This window comes from Engystomops pustulosus, chromosome 4 (assembly GCF_040894005.1).
Source record: "Engystomops pustulosus chromosome 4, aEngPut4.maternal, whole genome shotgun sequence".
Taxonomy (NCBI): Eukaryota; Metazoa; Chordata; class Amphibia; order Anura; family Leptodactylidae; genus Engystomops; species Engystomops pustulosus.
This window is the reverse complement of record NC_092414.1, coordinates 166,302,547-166,330,362: the sequence shown is the minus strand read 5'-3', so window position 1 is coordinate 166,330,362 and position 27,816 is coordinate 166,302,547. Positions and strand designations below refer to the sequence as shown.

The window sequence follows — 27,816 nt, the reverse complement described above, 5'->3', positions numbered from 1 at the left end:
CATTTTTTGAGGGTTCCTTTGTTCTGCTCTTTTATAGGAACAAAGCAATGAAAAAAACTGAAACCACTGACCAATAACGTCCACAAGACTCCATTGTCTATAACAGAGATTAATGGGCTTCTGTTGTATGTTAATTTGCCAAATGCAAAAATCTCACCAGGTTTCTGTAATGGAGTCTCCTAACTGAGCCTTAAAGGACATCTACCTTCAAAATCAAGCTTAATAAACAAAGGTCATTTATTCGTAGATCCAGAAGCCGTGACTGTGGTGATATTTTTATATTTGTTGGCTATGGCCTCCTTACTTCTAAAATCAACTTTTAAAATTATGCATTGGAAAGGATCAGAACTCCCCATGGGGGTTCTGATCGACAGAGGAGTAATTATAATTTAATTCCTTTATTTATTTATATAGGGCACACAGATTACGCAGCGCTACAGAGAGCTTGCCAAATCAGTCAAGCCTCTAACAAACCACAGTCATGAGATTGTGGGTGTTAGAAGAGGGTGCCAGCTGAAATATACAGCGGACACACACAGCTTCTGGCACTGGCTCCGCTTGGGAAGCTGGACTTAATGGTACATTACAGAGTTTTAGGAGATCAGTACTATTACGTTCATCTGCCAGAATGGGATACTGTGAACTCCGCTGTTGGTCTTTGTAAGTAATGGATAAATTACCATATACTATAATGTGAGCGGGCACTACTGGAAAATTGCATTAAAGACTATTGTCCACGTATCCCTAAATGCAACATGTGACAACACTGAAGAAATAGATGGGATATGTACAAAGGACTGACCATAAATAACAAAATTTTTATTGTAAATAACAACCACACATGTAAACAGGACAGGAAAGAAAATTAAAAACACTTAAAAAGATACACACCAAGGTGTATCTTGCTACCAAGGGTCAATGAACCCTGTGGTCCCTCCCACGTGCAGGCAATATAAAGATATGTATAAATGAATGTACAAGATGACACCAGGTGTCCAGACCGCAATTAACAATATGATTTTAAGTGAAAAATCAATAGCAGAATGAAACTGGATATACAAAAAAACCTGGTGATCAGAAAAGGGCTGCCTGTGTAAGGATGCGATGCCACTGGATAGGGCAATGCATTAGCGATACCTATCTGGATGAAGGTGAAAACCAGTGCCGCAGGCAGACCAAGTCAGACGGGGAGGGATGTGGAGCCCTGTTCACAGGCAGCCCTGTTCTGATCACCAGGTTTTTTTGTATATCCAGTTTCATTCTGCTATTGATTTTTCACTTAAAATCATTTATTTTGGGGATAAATACAGTTTTGAATGAAATTTTACATATTTAGCATCAAAACCCCCTATATAATCTACCCATTTTCAAATCTCCACCCCTCAAGCTATCAGAAACAGATTTTACGAAGATTGTTAACCCCTTGAGATCTTCATAGTAATTGAATCAAAATGGAGGTGAAATTTAGAATGGTCATATTGTTCCCTTATACGTTCATTTAGCACTAAAATTTACACATTTCCAAAATATAAAAAGAGAAAACCCACCATACAATTTGTTCTGCAATTTGCAGCGACCCCCCACATGTGGCTGTGACTTGTTTTATGGGGGCACAGCGAGGTGCAGAAGGGAAGGAGGGCGCTGCAGCTGCCAGGATTTTAGTTTCCTCATTGGCCCCTTTTGAAGGCTATAAAATTTTCGCTTTTTCGTTACTGGGGCCATGTGACGGCATTTTTTTGCGGGATGAGATGCTTTTTCCATTGTTACCATTTTGGGGTTGGTATCACCTATTGTTGAAAATTTAGGAACTTTTTTTGAGGGCAGGAGTAGAAAAGCATCAATTCTGTACTGGATTTTTTACTTTTTTTTTTTTTTGGTGTTCACCGTATAGACTAATAATCATGTTATCTTTATTCTATGGGTCGATACGATTACGGGGATACCAGACATGAATATATTTTCTTACGTTTTACTAAATTTGTCAAACAAAACCCTAATGTGGGGAAAAATCTATCATTTTTGTATTGCCATCTTCCAAGTGGCATAACATTGTTACTTTTTTGGCTACGGAGCTGGTTGATGGCTTGTTTTTTGCGGGACATGTTGTACTTTGCACCAGTATCATGTCTGAGTACATATGGTTTTTTGATCGCATTTTATAGCATTTTTTGTGGGATTGAAAAGGTAAAAATCATAATTTTTGGAGGGTTTATAACAGTTTTTTTTTACGGCGTTTATCGTGGGGGTTCAATAATGATTTACTTTTATTCTACGGGTTGTTACGGACGCGGTGATACTATATATGTGGGGTTTGTGTTATGATTTAGACTTTTTTTTGAGTTATATGTCTCTTTATATGTTTTGGGAGTTTGGGGCATTTTTAGTGATTTATGACTTTATTTTTTTATTGAATAACTTTTTTTTTTTTACTTTTTCACTTTTATACCATGGGACATGAAGAAGCAATCTTCTGATTGCTTCTTCATGATAATATTCTGCAATACTGATGTATTGCAGAGTATTATCAGTGTCAGCCTATACACTTGCATAGGCTGGCACTGTGCCAGTAAGATGACGTCACAGACGCCATCTTACTGGCAATTCTTGCAAGTAACTCTGGGGTCCAGATCGGACCCCAGAGTTGCTATGGCAACGATCGGCGCCCCCCGAAAACGGTTCGGGGGGGCCGATCGTGGGGGAAAGACACCCCAGATGCTTGTTAGATGCCGCGGTCGCGCTGACCGCGGCATTTAACGGGTTAAGCACCCGCGATCGGAGATAACTCCGATCGCGGGTGTTACACTGGGGTGCCGGCTATTAGTTACAGCCGGCACCCCGTGTTTCCCGATGCCGGTTCGGCTCTGATCCAGAGCCGAGCCGGCATAAGCGCCGTGGCGGATATATCCGCCACTGAGCGCTAAGTCACTGCGCTCCGTGGCAGATATATCCGCCACGGAGCGTGAAGGGGTTAAAGAAGAGACAATAAGTCACTAAACTTTCTGACCAATATGTTTGTTATGGTCCCTCTCAGCCCAAGGGGAACTACATTTTTGGATTAGTTGTTGTCAGGGGATCATAGCGCCCCAATTCCCAAGGCTCTAGCACCCTTGGGTCCAGAGATATACATATCTTGGGATGGAACCATGGCAAATGGGTCAGGTTTGGTATCAATATGATCCAGGGATTCACCCAGATGCAATGATACCAGAACCCTGACCCTACGACTTCCCCTTGAGAAGCTATGACTTCTCCAAGGTTCTGGACTTAATACCAGGTAAGACGGACCTATGAGCCCTCCTGGAGGTGTGTCTGCACCTAATATATTTAGAACACCCCTGAAGCTTTCATCTTTTGTCTGCGAAACCATTTATCATCAAGTAAAAGATCTTAAGGTGTGGACTATCAGGTTCCATTAGGCCCACACATAAGGTAACTAACATATGGATTGCTTATACTTGTAGTTCTACCTGTGTATTTGTACTCTGCTTAACTGTACATATATATATATATATATATATACACACATATATATATCTATTGTGTGTACTGTGTGTCTAGTGTGCCCTTAATGCAATTAAATATAAAATTTAACCTGTGTTGCTCTTTTATCTCGATCCATGAACCCCAACGTCTGTATCTCTGTTATATACATGCTAATCTTATATAGGGTTGGTTCCTCACCCTATATAATCCTGTCTTATAAACCGGGTTTATATTAAAGGAGAACTGGTGGCAGCTTAATTGGGTAGATAAGGTTCTGTTTCACTGAGGCTAGTGAGAGGGATCTTATAGCCATTCAGGGTTGGGATTTATTCTTGCGCCATATCTAAAAAAGTTGTGTGGACAACTTTAAATTACTTCCTGCGCCTTTCAGAATCTGTGCGTTCTGGGAGTGTCTAAAAAGGATAACTAAGTGACCTTGTGTAACCTTCAGGGGTCCGAAACATCATGGTTTCCTTCACACCTCCTTTCCACCCTCCTCACACATCCTGTCCCACAATATCCTGTCTACACAGTCAGTATCTCCAGTTTCCTTTATGCACATTCTTACACCCTATGTCTCTCTCCTCACACTACCAGCACCACCAGGTCCACTAGGCCTTGAAAGCCACATCCTTCTCACACAGCCAGTACCCTCATGCCCCCTTTTTTTCAAACAGCCGATGCCCTCTTGTTCCCTACCTCATCACACAGCCAGCACTCACATGTCCCCTTCCTCATCACACAGCCAGCACCCTCATGCCCCCTTCCTCATCAGACAGCCAGCACCCTCATGCCCCCTTCCTTCTCCAAGAGCCACACCCTCATGTCTTGTTCCTCTTTACATAGCAGACACCCTAATGTCCCCTTACTCCTCACATAACCAACACCCTCATGTCCCCTTCCAAATTATACAGCCAGCACCCTCATATCTCCCTCTGTCCCACACAGTCGCAACCTAATGTTCACTTCCTCCTCACACAGCAAGCAGCTTCATGTCCCCATCCTTCTCATACAGCCAGCTTTCCCATGTTCCCTTCCTCCTCACATAACCAACACCCTTATATTCCCTTCTGGATCACACAGCCTCCCCCCTCCACCTCCTCACAGTGAGCGCCCTCATGTCCCAGTCAGCCTCACACACTCAGCACCCTAATGTTTGCTTCCTCCTCACACAGCCAGCACCACTATGTCCCCTTTCTTTCACACAGCAAGCACCCCCATTTACTCCATTGAATTTGCAAACACTGGGGCAGATTTACTTACCTGGTCCATTTGCGATCCAGCGGCGCGTTCTCTGCGGTGGATTCTGGTCTTCCGGCGATTCACTAAGGTAGTTCCTCCGACGTCCACAGGTGGCGCTGCTTCGCTGAAGTTCCCCGAGGCCCGCTGGAATGCCCTGAAGTTCACCGGCCTATTCCTGGTGAAGGTAAGTGCAAGTCCTGCGACACTTTTTTTTTTTTTTTTTAAATGCGGCGGCTTTTTTCCGAATCCGTCAGGTTTTCGTTCGGCCAAACCCCCCCGATTTCCGTTGCGTGCATGCCAGCGCCGATGCGGCACAATCCGATCGTGTGCGCCAAAATCCCGGGGCAATATAGGGAAACTCGGCGCGAATCAGAAATATTCGGGTAACACGTCGGGAAAACGCGAATCGGACCCTTAGTAAATGACCCCCAATGGGTTTTCAGGACTGTGGCATGTGTAGTTTTTGTGTCCGTCGTATAAGCAGTACAAATTTAGAAACAACACAGTACACTCCACACTGAACAGCCTGTGCTAGACAGCTAATCTCCAGAATTTTAATATCTGACCATTTATTCTTTGCAATAATTCTAGGTTCTGCTAAACCCTATCCTGTGCTTTGTGTAGACTTTCCTTCAGTTAGGTATTTCCTCTGGATATTTTTCTTTCTGCCCGCTGTACTTTTACAGAATCCTACATTCCTGCACAAATATTTTTTTTATTTCTTCCCATTAATCACAAGTTAAATTTAGATACAGATAAAAGTGAGATGTCTTCTTGGAACAACTTCACTTTTGTTGTGTTTAGTTACGATCTCTCTGGGAGATTGTGAAGGGGTTTAGTTACAGTCCTCGAGGAGGAGGAAGAGTGACTCTGATAAAGTAACCTTCCAAAGACCAGTCTCTTCTAAGTTACTTTAAATATGGTCTTTTTGGAAGTCTAATTATGTTATAAAATGGCTTAAAAAAGGCTGAGGATATGTGTTACTTACAGAGTTCACACATATGTCAGACTTTAAACTGTGATTTAAAAGTTTGTCTACAGCTTTCCGAAGGGCTATCATCAAGAATTTGATATTTACCATCTTACAGATAGATGACTATATGTTCTTTTGACCAAGAGACAGAGACTCCTTAACTTTAATGGGTCCATTACCCAAGTCATTATATATTACACTGTATCAGGTTGACTACATTTACCAGCCAAATCTTAACAAAAAAGCCCAATTGCAATTAAAGAGATACAGACAATATCAATTTATGACACTCTCCGGCCTGACACCCCCATCCAAAATTCAGAAGATTTTTTTTTAGCTGATGTCTCCTTGCATCATATCTCCACACTGTGCAACTATAAATACCACAGCCACTGCTACTATAGAGTCTCCTGGATTACAACTATGTTCACACTGTGCCCCCACATACTGTATGTTGTATATACCCTGTTCCAGTTCTCGATTCCAGTTTTGAAGTGATCTTCGGTTCACCAATACAGCCTGCTGGGTCAGAAGAGTCAAGGGTCATGGGACCTGCTTCAGCCAATCAGTGGCCTCTGGGAGCCCCGATGATATCACTTGTGCTATGTCACCGTGGCTTGCTGAGGACAATGATTTGCAGAAGTATGTTCCATGACACAGCCAGCCAGGGCCTATTGTAGCATTTTTGCTGCCCGAGGCGAAAATTAAAAATGCTATGCCAACCTCAGTACCACACAGTCTACCCAGTTTTACACAGCCACTCCCAGTATTACACTGACTCCCCCAAGTAATACAGAGCCACTCCCCAGTAATACACCGCCCCCCAGTAATACATAACCCTCCAGTATTACACAGCCTTACCCAGTAAATACAGCCTCCTCCAGTATTACACAGCACCCCCAGTATACATAGTCTCCCCCTGTATTAAACAGCGCCCCGTGTATTACACAGCCTTCCCCCCAGTAAATAGAGACTCCCCCAGTATCTCAAAGCCCCTCCAGTAAATGCAGTCTCCTCCCGCAATACACAGCCCCCCAGTATCACACAGCCTCCCCCCAGTAAATACAGCCTCCCCGAGTATTACACTGCCCCCCAGTATTATATAGCCTCCCCCTCTAAATACAGCCCCCCACTAAATACAGCCCCCCAGTAAATACAGCCTTCCCCAGTTACACACAGCCTCCAATATTACTCAGCCGCCGAAGTAATACACAGCCCCGACCCCCCCCCGTAATACACAGCCTTTCCCAGTATTACATAGCCTCCCCCAGGTGCTCTGTGCTGAACCTCTCTGCCTATAAATGACATCAGTGCCTTAAAGGTGCTGATGTAATTTCTTTTTCAGGTAGTAGGGACTTGTTAACGTTTGGCAAGTCCGTGCTAAAGGCTGGCGATCCGCCACTCCCAAAAGGGTCTGCAATTTGCTGCCTGGGGCGGCCAGCAGTGCCAGGACAATGCTGGATAAGTACACTTTATTTTTGCTCTCAGCTACCTTGGTTCACATAAGGTATTTAAGTTTTCCTTCTGTTTAGAACGGTGACCTGTATCCTGAACTGACAGCTGTGAGGGATAGCCATGCAGCAGTGGAAAAAAACCTAAATCACTGCTCTAATCATTATGCAGACACTGATATTATTAATAATTTTAGCAAGATCAGCAGTGTTACTAGGAGAGGCAGGGCCGAATATCAGACTTCTGAATACATACATACATACATACACACATATATATATATATATATATATATATATATATATATATATATATATATATATATATATATATATATATATATTGTGGGAGATTTGGCCCAGTAGAGACCGTGGTAGCGGTGATACGTGTTAGGTATTCTAACTCATCACTGGAACATAAAAGACGTCGCTGCTCCAGGCACAGAGGTCAGGGCTGTGTGTGCTCTCAAGCCTCCTTTCAGAGCCGACGCTCTCAGCTCTGCTCAGCAGCTTTATCCAGCCTGATTAAGCTGCTCCCACCACCAGTGTCCAAGGTGCTGGACAACACAACCTCAGCACCAGGGGTGTACCAAGCCTGTCTGCTGCCTGAGGCGAGCCATAGAAAGACGCCCCCCCCCCATATATGTAATATATCAGATACAGTGTGGAAAATAGATACAGCGTACCTCCACGTAGTATAAAATAGATACAGCGTACCTCCACGTAGTATAAAATAGATACAGCGTACCTCCACGTAGTATAAAATAGATACAGCGTACCTCCACGTAGTATAAAATAGATACAGCGTACCTCCACGTAGTATAAAATAGATACAGCGTACCTCCACGTAGTATAAAATAGATACAGCGTACCTCCACGTAGTATAAAATAGATACAGCGTACCTCCACGTAGTATAAAATAGATACAGCGTACCTCCACGTAGTATAAAATAGATACAGCGTACCTCCACGTAGTATAAAATAGATACAGCGTACCTCCACGTAGTATAAAATAGATACAGCGTACCTCCACGTAGTATAAAATAGATACAGCGTACCACCATGTAGTATAAAATAGATACAGCGTACCACCATGTAGTATAAAATAGATACAGCGTACCTCCACGTAGTATAAAATAGATACAGCGTACCTCCACGTAGTATAAAATAGATACAGCGTACCTCCACGTAGTATAAAATAGATACAGCGTACCTCCACGTAGTATAAAATAGATACAGCGTACCTCCACGTAGTATAAAATAGATACAGCGTACCTCCATGTAGTATAAAATAGATACAGCGTACCTCCATGTAGTATAAAATAGATACAGCGTACCACCATGTAGTATAAAATAGATACAGCGTACCTCCATGTAGTATAAAAGAGATACAGCGTACCTCCATGTAGTATAAAATAGATACAGCGTGCCGCGATGTAGTATAAAATGCATATAGCGTGCTGCCACGTAATATAAAATGCATACAGCGAGCCGCCACGTAATATAAAATGCATACAGCGTGCCGCCATGTAGTATAAAATGCATACAGCGTGCCACCATGTAGTATAAAATACATACAGCGTGCCGTCATGTAGTATAAAATGCATACAGCGTGCCGCCATGTAGTATAAAATGCATACAGCGTGCCGCCATGTAGTATAAAATGCATACAGCGTGCCGCCATGTAGTATAAAATGCATACAGCGTGCCGCCATGTAGTATAAAACTAAAATTTGCAATTATTTCAGGGCTTCTACGCCACTGACATGGTGCAGATAAATATCACCAATACAGCATAAACAAATAGCATATATACACACTCATACAGTTTATACAACATCTATACACATACTGAGTATGCATACAGCAAATACACATATACAAACAGTATATACACACATTGCACATTCATACAGCAAATATACACACACACCATATTCAGAATATACATAAATACAAACATATATATACACATCTATACATACATGCACAAAAATATATACATATATCATACATCACTTACACATACATATTTATATACATACACATCTATACATATATACTTATATATACATATACATAAAAGGTACCTTATTTTTTTTTTCTATGGTCCTGGCTGTTTGGTCTTTATCTCCAGAGGGGGGGGGGGTGTGGACCGGAGCCGGGGGGACCAGAGCCGGGAGGGGACCGAAGCCGGGTAGGGGAGGGGGGGGGGGAGAAACAGAGAGAGAAGTGGGGGAACTCGGAGTGGACAGGTGGGGCTGCGGGGGGCTATGGGGCTGTGCGGGAGGGCGGGATGTGCCAGCCGACTGTCAGGGTGGGAAGTGCCGGCCAGCGGGAGGGTGATGCCATGTACATGTGCCGGGATGCGGGCGGATGATATGCTGCCTGGCGGGATGTAATGGAGCAGTGCCGGCCAGCATGTACATGCACATATTGGAGTAGTGCCGGCCCGCAGGCATGTGCTTGTGCAAGGGAATGGGTGGAGGATATGGCGCCCGGCGGGACGCACGGAGCAGTGCCGGCGGCAGGCATGTACATGTGCTGGGGGGCGGGCAGAGGATGTTCCCTCCGGCCGGACAACACTGGAAGTGCCGTCCGGCAGGCATGTGAATGTGCCGGGGGCGGGCGGAGGATATGCAGGCGGGATGCCATGGTTAAGGGCCGGCCGGCAGGTACGTGTGTTGGAGGGTGGGCAGGGGATGTGCCAGCGGGCTGGAGCCTGTGGCGGGCGGAAGCCCGACGCCGCCCCCTCACCCAGCAGTATGCGTGCCGCCTGAGGCAAGATTCTCAACTCGCCTCATGGCAGGTGCGCCCCTGCTCAGCACTAAGGCCTTGCATAGTAGGAAAACCTAGGGGAAACATACCGCCCATCCACACTTAACCCCTTCAGTGTCTCACAATATATACATATTTATATTCTCACACATGCAAATTACACACACATATACATATACATATATATATATTACACACAGGTGGTGCCCCTACTTAAGAACACGCAACTTACAGATGACCCCTAGTTACAAACGGACCTCTGGATGTTGGTAATTTACTGTACTTTAGCCTTAGGATACAATGATCAGCTGTAACAGTTCTCACAGGTGTCTGCAATGAAGCTTTATTGTTAATCCTGGTTCTTATGACAACCCAACATTTTTAAAATCCAATTGTCACAGAGACCAAAAAAAAATTGTCTGTATCTACAATTATAAAGTACATAGTTCCTACTTACATACAAATTAAACTTAAGAACAAACCTACAGAACCCATCTTGTATGTAACCCGAGGACTGCCTATTATACACACACAATTCTTCACTCACACGCTCACGTTTATACACTCTTATATATACATAAATTTATATACTTATGTACATACATACAATTCTTCACTCAGATACACACATTTATACTCTCTGCTCCACAGGGACAAAGTCACAGGACTGATTAAAGGGCCAGTAGCATTTTATGGTCCATCATAGTGTATGTCCACAACATTTTTTGCTAAGTGAAGCAAATTTTTAAATAACAACTAATTACATATTAGCTTATATTCTAATGACCTATTTGAATATGAATTATACTTATTTCCTGGAATACCCCATTAATTTATTAAAAAAGGGTCAATAATAATCTGATTACAATGTGGGCCTTTGCTCTTTCAATCTGTATTGTGGTGTTTTTCACACCTTCTGCATACAAAGCGATCTTGATGAGAGTAATTGCTGCTGCTCAAATGCCCAAAACTAGACTAGTCTGCTAATTTTACTATCCAGGTCCACAGTCTACTTTATTAGAATACCAGAAGCAAACCTAGGAATATCTCTCTCGGATATAGTACAGGTAAATTAGTTTTGTATCTACCATGTAGGCAGACCAAGCAGTGACTAAGGGGCCCTATAATATCTGCGTATGTCCCTCAGCACTTGTCTATGTCTATTGTACATCCTAAAGAAAGCTGTGCAAGAATAAACGATTCATAGACCAAAGTGAAGAGGACTCTGCAATCTTAGTAAATATTGCCCTCTTGTGGGTTGTGTGTTGAATTATTAAAACTGAAAATTCATGTAAGTGGCTTTCTGGGTAAATTAAAGTTTCCTGACTCCGATGTCCCATTAGAAAGTAGCAGTCATAGGAGGGTGAGCACTTCCACCTCAGAGAGGACCACAAACAGAACGGGAGTGTTACCATGAGACAAACTGTGTGACTGCTGCTCTGTTAGGACAATGGAGGGTATATTACACCTCATTCTCAAGATAAGTGAAGGTCTTAACAGTAAGAGAGCAATGGTCTTTGTTGGAAACTTGCAAAATTAAAGAGTTTTTCAGATTTTTCAAAAAAATGATTGCATTTTGCTGTATCAATCATTGGCGTGTTATGAGACACATTTGACCACTACTATGACGACAGATTGCAGTCACTCCTTCACACGGACAAATCTTCATCCCCATTGTACAGAGTGTTTCTGATGTGTGTTGGTAAGCAGACATCTTGAAATCTGGAACTTTATGCTCTATATAAATGGCAAACTTCAACAGATTCAAGCAAACCTTATGTTTTATGGACAATTTACGATTTATATATAGAGCACCAATAGTGATGTACATTCAGTAAGGGGTTCAAGTACATTACATTAAGACAAGAATATTAAAGGGGTATTCTGGGAATATGAACATCTAATACAAAAACCCATAATGCTATAAATAAATGAATATAAGAAAATTCATATGCTATTAGTCCCACAATTGAGCTAAAACTGTTTGATTTTTATGATTTACAAAATGTTATGGGCTTTCTAAGGTAGGCATAGTTATCACCAAGATGGCTGCCACTGGAAACTACAAGTCCCATGATCCTTTAGTTCTATGCTATGCTCCCAGTGATGATGTATTAGACTGTCCTGCTCTGTTACCATAGTAACGATGTGTAACTGCCATCACTGCACATCACCACAACACTGGTCATACTGGATGCACTGCAACTAGAGATGAGTGAGTATACTCGTCTGAGCTTGAGGCTCGTTAAAGTATTAGCATACTCGGAACGGCTCAAGATTGACCATTTAATTAAGAAAAGACAGTGAAGAATGCAATGAAAACAGTGAACACAGGATCATTTAAGTGAAGAACACATTGAAAGAAAACTGAAGAACACATTGCAGATGTTTCCGTACATCTGCTAACTTATCCAAAGACACGAGTGCCGAACGGTTCTCTTCACAATAGTATGTGAGGAACAATATGTGTGAAGAACACATTGCAGATGTGCAATGTGTTATGTGTTCTACAATGTGTTCTTTCAGTGAAAAATGCTCGAGTCTCCCATTGACTTCAATGGGGCTCGTTATTCGAGACGAGCACTCGAGCATCGGGAAAAGTTTGTCTTGAATAACGAGCACCCGAGCATTTTAGCTCGCTCATCTCTAACTGCAACCAACCGACTACCGCCAAACGTAGTGGTGATCACATGACCTGCCCTGCATGGGGCTGCAGGACATGTGGTGTGGACATGTGACCAGGCTGCTTCGTGCTGAGAAAGTCACAGGACTGATTAAAGGGCCAGTAGCATTTTAATTTTTCATTACAGTCTATGTCAGCAGCATTTTTTATGCTAAGGGGAACAAAATTTTAAATGATTATTAATAAATATTAGCTTATATTTTAAGGACCCATTTGTATATGAATTATGCTTATTCCTGGAATACCCCTTTAAGGCATACAAAGCCTACTGGGAGGGTAGATGGAAACACAAGTTGAGGGAGCAGTGAGGGTATGGTGTGTTGTAGACTACTCTAAACAGGTGAGCTTTAAGGGAACATTTAAACGATTGGAAGTTGGGGGGACTGTCTGACACATGTTGATAGATATTTCCAGAGTAGATCCTGAAGTCCTGTGAGGAATGGAGATTACATGTGGGACAGTATTGTAGTAGTACAAATAGTATCAGTACTTACTAGGCTACAAATATATGGAGGAGACAGATGTGTGCGGCATTGGTCAATATTTAAAACTGAATTTGCTGTGTAATGGGGTAACCAACGGGCACACTAAAGCAGGGTTTATTAAACTGTCTGAAAAAATAACAGTGATTTTTCATAATTGCAACCAATCACATCACATTTACTTTACCAGAGCCATTTAAGAATTAGCTGTGATTGGTTGCTCTGGTTCTGTGTAATGGGCATTTTTGCTCTGACCTCCAAGGCTCTCTACTGTCAGGTGGGCGGTCCTAGGTTGGAGAATACAGCTGGCACCTCCCACCTGACTTTAGACATATTAAGTATCACAACTAACAGCACTGATTGTTTAGGAAACTTAGAGACTAGAGCAAAAATTTCAACTGCATTGGTATTGACGGTGGTAGAGAAAGTTACCCTTCCACTGGGTCATAAAAACAAACAAGAATTCAACGTCTTGAAATTATTTTATTACTTTATGTCCAGGCCATCCTAAATATTTTAAGATAAAATTACAATAGATAAAACTTAGAAGCATTAAGGTAATTAACATTTAGGACTAATAACTTAACCATTTACTTTCAGAGAATATGAAAAAATTAAAAGAAAACAACAATCAAATCAGAACCAAAATCACACTAAAACATCTCTATACAAACAGCCTGCTGTCTGATGTGGCAGCATCTCTACAGTATATGGCAGATTTTACTATTTCAATGTAGTATTATACCTTGTACACTACCGTATTTTTCGGACTATAAGGCGCACAAAAAAATACTGATTTTCTCAGAAATCAACGGTGCACCTTATAGTTCAGTGCGTCTTATATATGAACCGTACTGACAGACAACAGCTGCCTTGAACTGTGCACAGGTCTGCCACCTGCTGGTCATTCATCCTTATAAATCAGGTGCGCCTTATAATCCGGTGCACCTTTTACATGAACCTAGACGTTTTAGCAGGCATTTATTGATGGTGCACCATATAATCCGGTGCGTCTTATAGTCCGAAAAAATACTATACCAAATAGTACCCTCAGCTCCTCTATTTTGTTCAGAAAGCTCTTACTACTGCAATGTACAGTTTATTAGATAAAACAAAGATAGTAACCAAGACCATCAGTTGTAGTGACCACAGGAGCCGCATCCATGTAAACTTTGGCCACACAAATACTGCACCAGGTCCTGAAAGTTACTAAAACCTATAGGGAACCATCTTTGAGATGACCACCCAAAAATCAGCCCAAAGGTGGTCCCATGCGGCATCATCTTCTCAAAATATAGATGATATAGATATATTATATATATAATACTGTTTACTTTTTGGCTTAGGAACAAATGATAAAATAATGAAAAAAGTAATCCACTGCATTGTTCATTTATCCACACATTGGGGGAGATTTATCAGAAGTGCCTGAGGAAAACTGTTCTAGTTGCCAGTGGAAACCAATCAGAGCTCAGCTTTTATTTAAAAAAGAGATGTGGTAAAATGAAAGCTGAGCTCTGATTGGTTACCATGGGCAACAAGAACAGTTCAGCTCTTAAACACTTCTAATAAATCTCTCCGGAGATTTATAAATTCAAAATAACTATGATACATTTTATCCCCCAACTTTAAAATCTGCCTTGACTGAGGAGAGGCCTTACTTACCGCCACAGTACATTTCAGAAAGGAGAAGTGAAAGAGGTTATATAAGGAGGTGGCCATCGGCATCCACCAAATTTACTATTGTGCATGTTTTCTGGGGAACATAAGGATTTAAAGAAAATCTACCATTTGCTTTTGTGCAATATGAACCAAACAGTTGACAATGCTGTAGCTACACTGATGCAGAATCATATCTTGTTTAAGTGGTTTTGCTCAAAAACAAATTATAAAATTCAGGGCCTTGGGAAAGCTGGGTGCATGCAGGCTGCCCTACGTTAACACATTACATGGAGCCTCCTACCTGTCCATACAGGACTAATCAAACAGAGCTGGATGACTCATACACAGCAGCTGGGGGATGGTGCAGAGATTGATTACTTCTTTCTGTCAGGGACAACACAGTGATTACATCATTCTTAATTAGGGTAAGAGGAGAAGGGCCGAGCCAGGCAAAGGAGCTACAGAGCCTCATTATCATAATGTTCTAATTGTTTTTGCAGCAAAACCACTCAGTTCAGGGATTAAACAAGATATGATCCTGAATCAGTGTAGCTACAGCATTCTCATGGTATGTTTGCATCACAATGGATATAACCAAATGATAGAAACTACTAAGAGTTTATAGGAAATCCAAGTCACTAGGGCTCAAAAGAAAATAAATACAAATTGTCGCATTGGTAAAGGTCACTATAAGTATTACATAAACATTGATTGAACAGATTTTGGGAAGAGTTATTGACTATTTTATGGATATGAGATTTCAGTAGCTAAAAAAAAGATATTTAAGAGAAATTCACACGACAGTCGTCAGCCCATGCAGTGTCCCGTTTCACAGACTGACCACACTGTCCGGGATGGCAATATAGCAGCACCAAACTATAATGATTATACAGTTCAGCACTACTCCTCTGTGGGAAAGAAGGGACTCCTTGCATCATATATCACTATGATGCATAGAGCTATGTCCTTGGAAGTAACAGGACCAGGCACGGTCCATATTTCACAGACTGATAATGGCAGCGCGTATTAAGACCCAATAAGGATTATGTTTTTCAGGAAATAGAAATAAGCCTCTAACTTATATCCTCATCAAAAACTATGTAAAGCTGCACCATATATATGGGTGTTTGCATGGAATAGGTGTGACAGCTATATAAAGGTGAGAACCTAAATTTTCCTAGGGAGTCTCCTTCACAAATGTTCTGTTTCATATGTTTCAACACATTTCTTTCCTGCTCATGAAGGGGGATAGTTTAATGGAATGGGTATGGCTTGGTATATATAATATTATATATAAGTCTTTGTATCTTCTACAGAATATGATAATAATTAAAAGATAGACAACTGTTTAGTAGGGATCTGTAGGTGCCTTATAACAGCTGTTTATCGTGGAGGTTGTGCAGATCTGTGATCGGTACATGCGCACAAGGTCTAAACTTTAGCATCTACCTATTTGGAAATTCAACCCTATTGTAATGGCCATGTACCATAACACTGACCTAGTCTGCTGTCCTTTAAATTGTTTGTCTATGGTAGAGATTGCATAATAAGCGCTTGTCCATTCAGAAAAACCTACAGCGTGGTTCTTCTCTATATTTTCTAGAGTGATGGATTTTCTACTCTCTGAAGTTCCTTACTGTCCCCATATATAGAATTATTATAAAACACAATCACTAATTGTTGTAGTCACCATGAAATCATTATTTCTATGGTCTACTGGAGCAGACAGCTTTGCTATAGCACCACCATTAGCTAGTGTCCCAGTCCTTCTCAGTAGCTATTTATAACCAGCAGCATAAGAAATACCAATTTAGGATGATCCCTGTCTTTCAATCAGTGTTTTAACTTCAATTGCGGATTTGCTACTGTCATAATGCCCAAAATAGAAGACACCAGGCCACAAATTCCAATGAATCCGGGATTGGTTTTGTAAAATCCTAAGCGATCAAGAGGACTCAAGAGATCACACAGGTTTTTTATTGTGTCTAATAAGAGGGGCGGGTTGTTCTTTAAACTTAGGTAAAGTATAAATAAGAAGCTGTCATGGCTTTCCAGCCGGGTATTGTCGGAATTAAGAGTAGGACCATTCCCACAATCTGAGCCCTTCTGCTTGCACTGCCTCTCCTTCTCCATGCAGTTTCTTATCACATACAGATCCCTGGCTATATGAAAGAGGAGAGAATAGAAGTAACATTGGCTGGCTCGATGTCGCCACTTCTCTTTGCTAATGTCAGAAACTAGATCCACACTTCTCACCCACAGGACTGTGTCACAAGTGAAATAAAGAATGCGGTTTAAGTTGGCCGCAGTCAAGCAGTAGCAAAGAACAGGATCCGACAGCTGGATAGAGGCTTTGGAGGCTTCAATGGCATGAACCATGTTACCCAGTCGGAACACTGAAAGACAATAAGTAGTTAATTATTTAGCTGTCAGATTACCAGTGTGACATATGTCAAGCCAGTTATCACTCTTAACACATACCAATCTAGATAACTTAGAGCTGACCCCCCATATACTGTTCTGTTTATCAATGTACATTGTTCATAAAGAAGACAGGACAGTGGGGGCTGGTGCACTGTCTTGTATTAAAAGTAGCTGTACTGTGAAACTTTTTGTACAAAAAAAATAATATAAAGCTGTTTTAGATAAATAAAAACTTGAGATTAGACCTAAACTTATATAGTATTAGAAAGTATCTCCTGATCTGTCAATAAGAAAACAACTCCCTTTCTGGGTACTTACTATAATCACTTAGGTGTTTTTGGTCCAAACAATGTTATACATACAATACTTCCCACCAACTGCTTGTCTATTCATACACTGCAGCTATTATCCATATAAGGGCTGTATATATTGCATCAAACATGTCCATTTTATATATTGGAATCTCCCAATACGTACATTACATGGAAACACTAAATACTATGGATTTGTACAGGTGAAAATAACATGTTTAGTCTGCATTTACATCTGTGCCATGATTAAAAACAAGCAGAAGGAAATGAAGGACACATTTGGGAGAAGTTTTCTGGCGTAAAAGCAGTGAAATAATCGCAATTATAATTGCCACTACGCCACCTCCACGCGGCTGCCGGCAGAATGGGCAAGTGCAGGGTGTCCCAGCCCTGTGCCTGCAGACACTTGTTTTTTTTTTACTCAAAACTATGCCAGGTCAGTCCAGGCGTAGTTTTGCCCAATATCGAGAGGCCTAAGAATTGTGGCAACAATCACGAGCTTATGATCAATCTCCCCCATTGTGACAGACCCCATTATAATAAGCAGGGCCGAATTATAGGAGGGGCTCCAGGGGCTCGAGCCCCAGGGCCCCCACCATCTTGCTCCCAGAGGGGCCCCCACCAGATGACAATGACTGACACTGTCAGTCAGACATTTGTATACTTAAAGCGCGCCGTGCGCTGTTAGTAATATGGCAGAGTGCCGCAGCACATCATTCTGAGTGAGTAGGGAGGGGCTTGCAGTGAGCTCCGTGGGTGCACAGCGCTGGCCGCTCTGCTGCGAGTCCTATACAGATACAGTCAGCTGAAAGCTGACTCTCTGTAGCTGGAGCAATGCTCAGCAGCACTGCTGCAGGGCATTGCTCCACCCCAGAGACAGTCAGCGCAAAGGCAACACACGGGACACAGACGTCTCCTCCGGTGACTTAATGCTCCCTCCTCCGGGGTCTGAAGTGAAGAGCTTGTTATCCCGTGATGTCACGGGAGGGGGCGGAGCCTCGCGGGAAAAGCAGGAAGTGAGAAGTGAGGAAGCTGCCATGTGTGACTACAGGAGAAGAGAAACTTCCAATGAGCTGTGTTATCCATGTGTATGGAGGCGAGGGCCTGACAGGACAGGAACAAGGCTTGTATATGTCATGCAGCTCTATGGCTGGTGAGGGCTGTGGTTTATAGGGCTGTGGTGCATAGGGCTGTGGGTGGGTGAGGTGTATGTTACATGGGGCTGTGTGTCTGGAGGTGGGTGAGGTGTATGTTACATGGGGCTGCGTGTCTGGGGGTGAATGAGGTGCATGTTACATGGGGCTGCGGGTCTGGAGGTGAATGAGGTGTACGTTACCTGGGGCTGCGTGTCTGGGGGTGAATGAGGTGTACGTTACATGGGGCTGCGTGTCTGGAGGTGAATGAGGTGTACGTTGCATGGGGCTGCGTGTCTGGAGGTGAATGAGGTGTACGTTGCATGGGGCTGCGTGTCTGGGGGTGGGTGAGGTGTACGTTGCATGGGGCTGCGTGTCTGGGGGTGGGTGAGGTGTACGTTGCATGGGGCTGCGTGTCTGGGGGTGGGTGAGGTGTACGTTGCATGGGGCTGCGTGTCTGGGGGTGGGTGAGGTGTACGTTGCATGGGGCTGCGTGTCTGGGGGTGGGTGAGGTGTACGTTGCATGGGGCTGCGTGTCTGGGGGTGGGTGAGGTGTACGTTGCATGGGGCTGCGTGTCTGGGGGTGGGTGAGGTGTACGTTGCATGGGGCTGCGTGTCTGGGGGTGGGTGAGGTGTACGTTGCATGGGGCTGCGTGTCTGGGGGTGGGTGAGGTGTACGTTGCATGGGGCTGCGTGTCTGGGGGTGGGTGAGGTGTACGTTGCATGGGGCTGCGTGTCTGGGGGTGGGTGAGGTGTACGTTGCATGGGGCTGCGTGTCTGGGGGTGGGTGAGGTGTACGTTGCATGGGGCTGCGTGTCTGGGGGTGGGTGAGGTGTACGTTGCATGGGGCTGCGTGTCTGGGGGTGGGTGAGGTGTACGTTGCATGGGGCTGCGTGCCTGGGGTGGGTGAGGTGTACGTTGCATGGGGCTGCGTGTCTGGGGGTGGGGGTGGTGTACGTTGCATGGGGCTGCGTGTCTGGGGGTGGGTGAGGTGTACGTTGCATGGGGCTGCGTGTCTGGGGGTGGGTGAGGTGTACGTTGCATGGGGCTGCGTGTCTGGGGGTGGGTGAGGTGTACGTTGCATGGGGCTGCGTGTCTGGGGGTGGGTGAGGTGTACGTTGCATGGGGCTGCGTGTCTGGGGGTGGGTGAGGTGTACGTTGCATGGGGCTGCGTGTCTGGGGGTGGGTGAGGTGTACGTTGCATGGGGCTGCGTGTCTGGGGGTGGGTGAGGTGTACGTTGCATGGGGCTGCGTGTCTGGGGGTGGGTGAGGTGTACGTTGCATGGGGCTGCGTGTCTGGGGGTGGGTGAGGTGTACGTTGCATGGGGCTGCGTGTCTGGGGGTGGGTGAGGTGTACGTTGCATGGGGCTGCGTGTCTGGGGGTGGGTGAGGAGTATGTTGCATGGGGCTGCGTGTCTGGGGGTGGGTGAGGAGTATGTTGCATGGGGCTGCTTGTTTTGTGCGGACTGAAGTGGATGTGGTACTGGGGATAGTCGATAGTGAGCAGGACGATGTGTATGTCACATTAAGTGGGGGCCTCCACCAGACTTTGCGCCCAGGGGCCCCCACCAACCTTAATCCGGCCCTGATAATAAGGCTAAGTTCACACCTGTGTTTGGCAGGTTCTGTTACACAGTAACTGCACAGTAGTCCACATTTTTTCCCCTATAAATAATTGACGTATAACAGAAGTCTGTGGGGTACAAAAGGTGAAACCTTCCATTTTTAGTTTCAGTTATGCTCTCCTGAAATAGAGTGTATCGGAACGCTCAGACACAGGTGTTAACTTTGCCTAAAAGGTATATGTTGGTGCCAGCTCTAAGACTGCCATGAATTGGTACTGTCCCCAGGTTACTTTATTTTTGTCTGTTTGTATGATAGCATATGAGCTCCCCAGGTATAAACATGGGGGAGATTTATCAGAAGTGTCTGATAGCAGTACTGTTCTAGTTGCCCATGGCAAACATTTGGAAATCAGCTTAAATGTTATAAACAGCTGTGGTAAAATGAAAGCGGAGCTCTGATTGGTTGGAGAACTACAAAAGTTCTACTTTCAGACACTTCTGAAAAAAATCTCTTCCACTTTAATATTATAGAACAATATTCAGTGTCCTTAAAGGAAATCTACCACCGAGGTAGACAAATTTTCATCCAAATACACCTACTTGCGGGCCTGTTGTGCTGGACCCCGGGACATATCTTCAATAATGCTGCAAAGGCTTTATTCTGGAGAAAAAATTGAGCTTTTAGCTACTAATTATGCATGCCCAACATTGCCAACCACTCCAACCCCTTGCATGAGAGTCAATGATGTCACCCGGCTCTGGGAAAGTCTTGTGAGTGTGAGCGCTCATCTGTAAAGGAGGCGCTCGCTTGCGAGCCAATTATCATATTTCAAAACTCGATTTTTCTCCAGAATAATATCCCTGGTATGTCCCTGGGTCCGCCACAGAAGGCCCGCAAGTAGGTGTTTTTGGTTGAAAACTTGTCTACCCCAGTGGTAGATTTCTTTTAAGCGTAACCATCATATCAGATAATTTTTACTATTAGGTTATAGTTAGAGTGTTATAAAAATATACATTGCTAAAGGAGATGTCCCACGTTTCCTAAAACAGTGCCACACTTGACCATGGTTTGTGCTACTACGCTGCATTCATATCTATATTGATGAGCTGCAAAACCAGCACAATCCAAGGTAAGGTGTGTCACTGCTCTCGGAAGAAAGCAGCCATGTTTTTCAACCTCTGTGTCTCTGGAGGCCGAGTATGAGCTTACATCTGACCTCCCTTTGTTTAATTTCACTTATTTGTTATTAAAAAAATGTACCCGTGTGAAGATAATTTCCCATAAATGTATTGATACGGTCCCTTATAAAGGGAGGACAGCTGTCCTTGGACACGACCACTGCTGCTGGAGTGATTGTATAAAGAAACAAATTGTTTTATGTGAAATGGCCGAGAATTACTACATGTCCCACAGCCGTCCTGGGGTAATGAACACTGAATCCAGGTGAAAGGGCGCCTCAATAGCACATGCATAGCCACTTTTGGAAGAGCACGGTGGTGGTCATATCCAAGGACAGCCATCTCGTTTCTAAGGGACAACATTTACAGGAAATTATCTTTACAACGGGTATACTTTTTTAATAACATGCAATTGAAGAGATATATATAGTTATGGCAGTTGAAATTAAATGTGAATGCCAAGGAGAGAATACCTTTAACCCTTTTTGCTCTCCCCTTAGCCATAGTATACCATTAGCATAATTTTATAGCAAACATCTTATCAATCCCTGCTCAGAGCATCTTCAGTTAACCAGTTAAAAGTGAAAGTAAGGGACAAGGAGAGAAACAATTATGTTTGTAAGTAATGCTCACTACAGACTAGAGTCAGGGAGAAAGCAGAAAAAGGTTAAAACTTACTTCTCAGGGCTGTATAAACAAACACACAAAGAAAAGAAAGAACCTCAAAGAATGGCAGGAAGGATCCTTATCAACAGAGATATAGAGCTGTTACTAAGCAACGTATTGCCGCCCAACCCCCAGCCCCCCTCTTGACACAATATTAAAAATTATTTCAAATCACAGTTATTTTCCCATGCATTATAAAACCATACATACAGATTGATAACAATAGTTTAGATATAAAAAGGGACAATATAAGGATACAGAGGACAACTGGAGCAGGACATAGCGAGAGGATGAGCAAATTAGGGCAAGGCACTACAGCGGAGGCAGCCAGGTCCAGTACTTACATTTACGGCCAGAGCTCATGTTAGACTCCACGCGTTTCAGCTTCATTACCAATTTTTCTCTGCCAGCCTTATTTTCTAAAATATAACTAAGCAACATGCATGCATACTGAGTAGCTCTGAAATGGAAAAAAATGAGTGTGATGGTGGGTTTATGGACAGCTGAATGGGGAGTCCTAGTGCTTCTCCTACTATAACATTACACCCATTAAAGGAACTAAAACTACATTTAGCATAATAAGACATTATAGGGGGAATTTGTACCTGAAAAGGCGATCTCTTCCTTGGCTCTGGTTTGTGAACTTTACAAATGACTCCATCGTCAGTACTGTACAGTGGCCTAGTCTGAAGAATCAGAGAAAAAATGAAAGAAAAAAAAGATAGAAAATTGGCAATTGTCTTTTTTTCAGATAAGCTTGTTCTAATGGGAACCTGTTAAAGGGGTTGTCTGGGAAAACAATAAACCTCTTATACTCACCTCCTTTGGTAATCCTCATCACCTGGGTCACAACCTGTTACTGCCAGGTCTCCATCTTGTATACAAATGCTAGTTGTGGTTGGGATAGCACTGCCGGCCTTTGTATCCAAACACAGAAAGGCAGCAACAGGCACCATGCAGGTAAACGGGAGTGCAAAGAGAGGATTATTGGTTTTACAGCACCCAGCCATAAATACATTTATTTTTTATTTCCCTTTAATATAAATGGTAATGCAATTTGCTGGCAACATGCTCTGAACCAAATGATATATTGTTCTATATGCAAGCAACAAGTTATAAAGCCAGATAGATGAGAATATTGTACACAGTGTCCTATATGCAGGCAGCAAGTTATAGAGCAGGAGGAGGTTAGCACATTGTACAGTGTCCTATCTGCAGGCAGCAAGTTATAGAGCAGGAGGAGGTTAGCACATTGTACAGTGTCCTATCTGCAGGCAGCAAGTTATAGAGCAGGAGGAGCTGAGTAGATTGTACATAGAATCCTATCTGTCGCTGAACATTATAGAGCAGGAGGAGCTGAGCACATTATACAGTGTCCTTTCTGAAGGCAGCATGTAATACAGCAGGAGGAGCTAAGCAGATTGCACAGAGTCCTATTTGTTGGCGGCATGTCATAGAGCAGAGGTAACTGAGCAGATTGTGAAAACTGTAGTTTGAAATCCTAGCTTCCAACATATTCAATTCAACTCCATGAATTTACTTCTCACTTGCTGCCAGTAAATGATACAGGCAAAAGTATACAGGAAACAACTACAAACTGTTAGAAATGTTTTTGGGTGCTGTAACATTTTACAAATAAAACTAATGTATTTAATTGCTAAAAAATCAAGTACTTGCATCAACAAATAAAAAACCGTCACAGCCGCCACTTGACAGGTTTTACGGCATTAATATAAGGCTCCGTTCACATTTCGGGTTGCATTAACAAATTTCTTTTGCATAAACAAAACCAGATGACCAAAAATCTAATAAAATTCCCTTCACTTGACTTCTATGTATCGCCATTATCTTATCTGTATAAAATGTAATAATGTCGCTGTATTACACCGCTCTGGTGCAGTATTAGATGTGTTACACTTATTACCTCCCGGGTCCGGGCTGCACAAGGGTCTCGTATCAGCAGGTCACCGCCGCCGCCCCCAATTCATTGCAGCGCATCAGGAGAGTGACAGGCGCGTGGTCACGTGACTGTTCGCCTCTCACCTGCTCCGCCGGAAACTGCTACCATTTTAGGAAAGTTCCGCATTTGAACAACCACACACCAGAATGAATCAGCGAAGTAATATCTGCACAAGCCGGGTCCCCGCTTCTGATCGCCCCCATTACTATACATTCTATATACAAAATAATAAAAAAAATACTCCAAGTTATCCTTTTTTAACTTCCGGATTTCTTTGGCAAGCGCTTCCTGTTTATGGTTACTATGGTGACAAGTAACAAGCCTTGCAGAGAGCAGGTGTAGGAGGACGCCCTGTGACCGGGAGTGTAGCGGTGAGGATGATGTATATTACATGTAGGGCAGAGTGCACTGGGTGTGTGACCCTGGCAGTGGATATTGTACCCTCTGATACACGATGCATCACATGTGTATACAATATGTGTGCACATGTTTCTCATTCCCCACCACAAGTGCTGAGAGATCTTCCCTCCTTATCGGGCACAGTGCTGTACAGTGTATAGTGGTGAGGCCTGGTATTGCACCTGATCACATTCACTTTAAATGGATTGCAACTTTGAGGCTGCACTCACACAAGGCATTCACATTGCATTTTAAACCCTGCACTACAACAGCTGAGTAGATTTGCCTAATTATATTACTGTTACATTTGTGTTTACAAAATGCAATGTTAACGCAGTGGGTTAGCTGGCGTTAACATGGTGTCAACAATACGCAAAAATTAACTCCGTGTAATTAGGGTAATCTCCTCTCTTCAGCTGTTGCATTGTGTTTCAAAAAGCAATGTAGACACCATGTATCTGGCTGCTTCATTCACCAGAGTGTCAGAAATTGCTGAGGACAGAATTCTGCTGTGTCTTGTACTCCCTTTCGATGTCTTTGAGATTGTCAGTGATAGCCATGCGGCTGGGTCCCAGCTACCAGACCCTCACTGATCAGCTTGTTATCCACTCTCCTGTGGCTAGGGGTTAAAATAGTTTCATAGTTGGTACAACTTCTTTAAATTGGACTTGGCCTTTTGATAGATAGAAGTGATGATACAGGTCTGGGAAGCAGGCTCACCAAAGTACTCTCAGTGACCGAACCTGATATTGTTCATTGAGGCTGCATTCACACTTGAAGTGTCAATTATGTTTTTAAATGCAATTGTGATTGGTTATGGAGCCTTTCAGATGTGCTTAAAAACGTTATTGAAACGCCATATGTGAACATGGCCTGATTTTTCAAAAGGATTGTATCTCTTCCCCCACATATACCTCCCTCGTGTAAATTCTCGTCAATATTTAGAAAATGAGGGTGGTGACCTAGATCCCGGAGCTCTGCTCTGCCACGTTCTGCAAAGCCACGGGTTCACAAATCAACTCATTATCATATAGCTTTAGTCATACGGTACCCTTTGTGAACTCCTTGGTGTCACAAGTGAATTATAATTTATGAAGCTGCCTGCATGGGGTTAGGGGAGTTATATTTTGAGGGCTACATTTGGCCCTAAAGATACTGGTTTGGTAATTGCTATCAGACATATCATTATATAGACATATGTAAAATCATTTACCAAATTTGTAAACCTTCCATCATAAAAAATACATTTATGTGCCTTTAGTCATGTTCATTCACACATTTTCTTATCTATTTCAATTTCTTAGTTGTTTTAGCCAGGTCACAGATATCTTGCTTGCACCATGCCGGTGTATATAAGGAAAGGGCCTTTGGAAATACCCCCTGGATCGGAGAAAGACTGGGCTAATGAAGAACAAGAGGAAGATTACTTTCTGAGGGATCCTGAGCAGTCTCGAGACTCTTTACCCCAGCCATACAGGATGATAGCAAAAGTCGTGGAACTTCTCATTGATCAGGCTGTCGAAATGATAAGTGTACGGCAACAAATTCGTGAAGCAGAGAAGCGCAAGGCAAAAGTTACTGTCCTTCAGCCGGCTTCTGAGATCCATGTAAGGGCTGTTCATACTACAATGGGAAACATAGCACGCATTTTGATGGGTCTAAGCATTGAGGGAATACTATATTGTACATACCATATGTTTGGATAGTGCTTTTTTCAAAAAGCTGATCACAAGCTTTCCACCCGTTGAGAATTTGTGGACGTACCTCTCTCGAACCACTCGTCGCTCCGCCAGACTAATGGAGCAGAGGGCCGCGCATGACCGTTCTCCTCCATTAATCTCTATGGAATTAAAGTCCGTCTGCTCCATTAGTTTGACGGAGCAACGAGCGGTCCGACAGAGGTACTTTTCTAAGCATTTGCATTACAATATAATTGTGTGTTATAACTTACCTTGAACCCTGACAAAATCATGGGGTTGTCACAGGGATTGGTTTGGATGCATTTGAAAAAACAACATGTGACTTGTCTGTGCTGCTCACTCCTCAGATCTTAGCCCCCACTTTTGTGCTCCTGTACAGCTCCTCCTTCTCCCACTGATGTCAACTTACCAGGCTGTGACCTCTGTGAAGGAGTCTCAAAAACATTCCAAAATAACAAAGCCCCACCTGGGCCAAATCTCTATCAGAAGAAACCTCTTATTCAGATAATAAGGAGAACTAACTCGCCAATGAAAATACAAGTAGTTTGAAAGATAAAAAGTGCTCTGCCTGTGTATAATGCTAGGTAGAAATCATAAATCTGTCTCTTCCTTGCACTGGCCCAACAGAGTTCACCAACTGTTTTGTGGTGCACCTTCAATGAACTTTGCATGTTAAATCTGGCTCACGGGCCGACTGAGCACAGGAACGCCCCCTAATTTGTGTCGCATGAAGCCTAGTGCAGCTGCGCCACAAAACGGTCGTGTGTGACACATTTGTGGTGCAGACACTTCTTAATACATGTGCAAGCAGTCTTCACTAGAAAGAACGTGCAAAGTCGGACAGAAAACGTGCACAAAGCCCTTAGTACATGTGTCTTTATTGAAAAAGTTTATTAAAACACAAATACATTTACATGTTCTCAGTAAAGGATATCCAGGTAATTACATACTTACTAGTGGTCCACACACTAGTGACTAGTAGTCCACACACAAGGTATCTTTTATATATATATTTAAAAAAAACCACCTAAGTAAAGACGGTAAGGATAACCTCAATAATGTGCCAGTGATATAATATAATTGTGATATTGTATATAATTACATATTTTGTTTGTAGAGACTAAATAGTCTTACCCATGGTGTAGATACGCCGCCAGCCAGACACCCCAATGTACGTTTCACACCACGCAGTTCTTCAGGGGGCTTGAAGCACTGGCACTTTATTGAGGTTGTCCTTACAGTCTTATTAAGGTGTTTTATAAATAAAAAGATACCTTGTGTGTGGACCACTAGTCAGACTATATTCATGTAATTACCTGGATCTACTTCACTGAGAACATGTAAATGTATTTGCGTTTTTATCAACTTTTTCGAAAACGCCATAGGGGCTTGTTTACTAAGGGTCACGCTACTCACTTTCGTACGACTGTTTGCCGTTTCCAGGGATTACACGGCTTTGACAGGTCTTTAACAGGGTTTTGCTGGGATTGTGTCGCACGCAATTGTTTTTTGGCGCATGCTGCACTAGCTTCCATGCAACACAAATTGGGGTTCGTGCCGACAGATGATCGACTGATTCGGACTGAGTGCGGGATTTAACTTTTAAATTGTGTCGCAAGACCAAGCACTTACATGCACCAGGAAGAAGATGGTGAACTCTGAGCGGGGAAGCGACACATGCAGGATATCGGGCTCACAATCAAAGTGAATCGCGGCAGAGTGCAT

The 27,816-nt window shown here is 43.1% G+C and overlaps 2 protein-coding genes across 7 annotated transcripts in view; one reads left to right on the top strand and one right to left on the bottom strand.

The window, feature by feature from the left end:
• Nucleotides 1–13,555: 13,555 nt before the first annotated feature.
• Nucleotides 13,556–24,274, bottom strand: PEX11A (peroxisomal biogenesis factor 11 alpha). Its single transcript, XM_072148486.1, has 4 exons — nucleotides 23,957–24,274; nucleotides 22,638–22,718; nucleotides 22,377–22,492; nucleotides 13,556–17,150 (listed from the first exon to the last, which is right to left on the bottom strand). Exons 2-4 carry the CDS (start codon nucleotides 22,691–22,693, stop codon nucleotides 16,588–16,590), a joined length of 735 nt encoding a protein of 244 aa, XP_072004587.1. The 5' UTR covers nucleotides 22,694–22,718; nucleotides 23,957–24,274; the 3' UTR covers nucleotides 13,556–16,587.
• WDR93 (WD repeat domain 93) overlaps nucleotides 22,973–27,816 on the top strand; it is a 20,236-nt gene continuing 15,392 nt past the window's right edge. For 2 of the 6 annotated variants that reach the window (XM_072148484.1, XM_072148485.1), the window contains exons 1-2: nucleotides 24,129–24,363; nucleotides 25,696–25,998. In XM_072148484.1, coding sequence (XP_072004585.1) covers nucleotides 25,732–25,998 — 267 coding nt within the window. In that variant the 5' untranslated portion in view covers nucleotides 24,129–24,363; nucleotides 25,696–25,731. Of the gene's footprint in view, nucleotides 22,993–24,128; nucleotides 24,364–24,418; nucleotides 24,555–25,695; nucleotides 25,999–27,816 lie in introns of those variants that run through there. The other 4 variants (XM_072148482.1, XM_072148480.1, XM_072148483.1 and 1 more) reach the window with 4 other exon arrangements.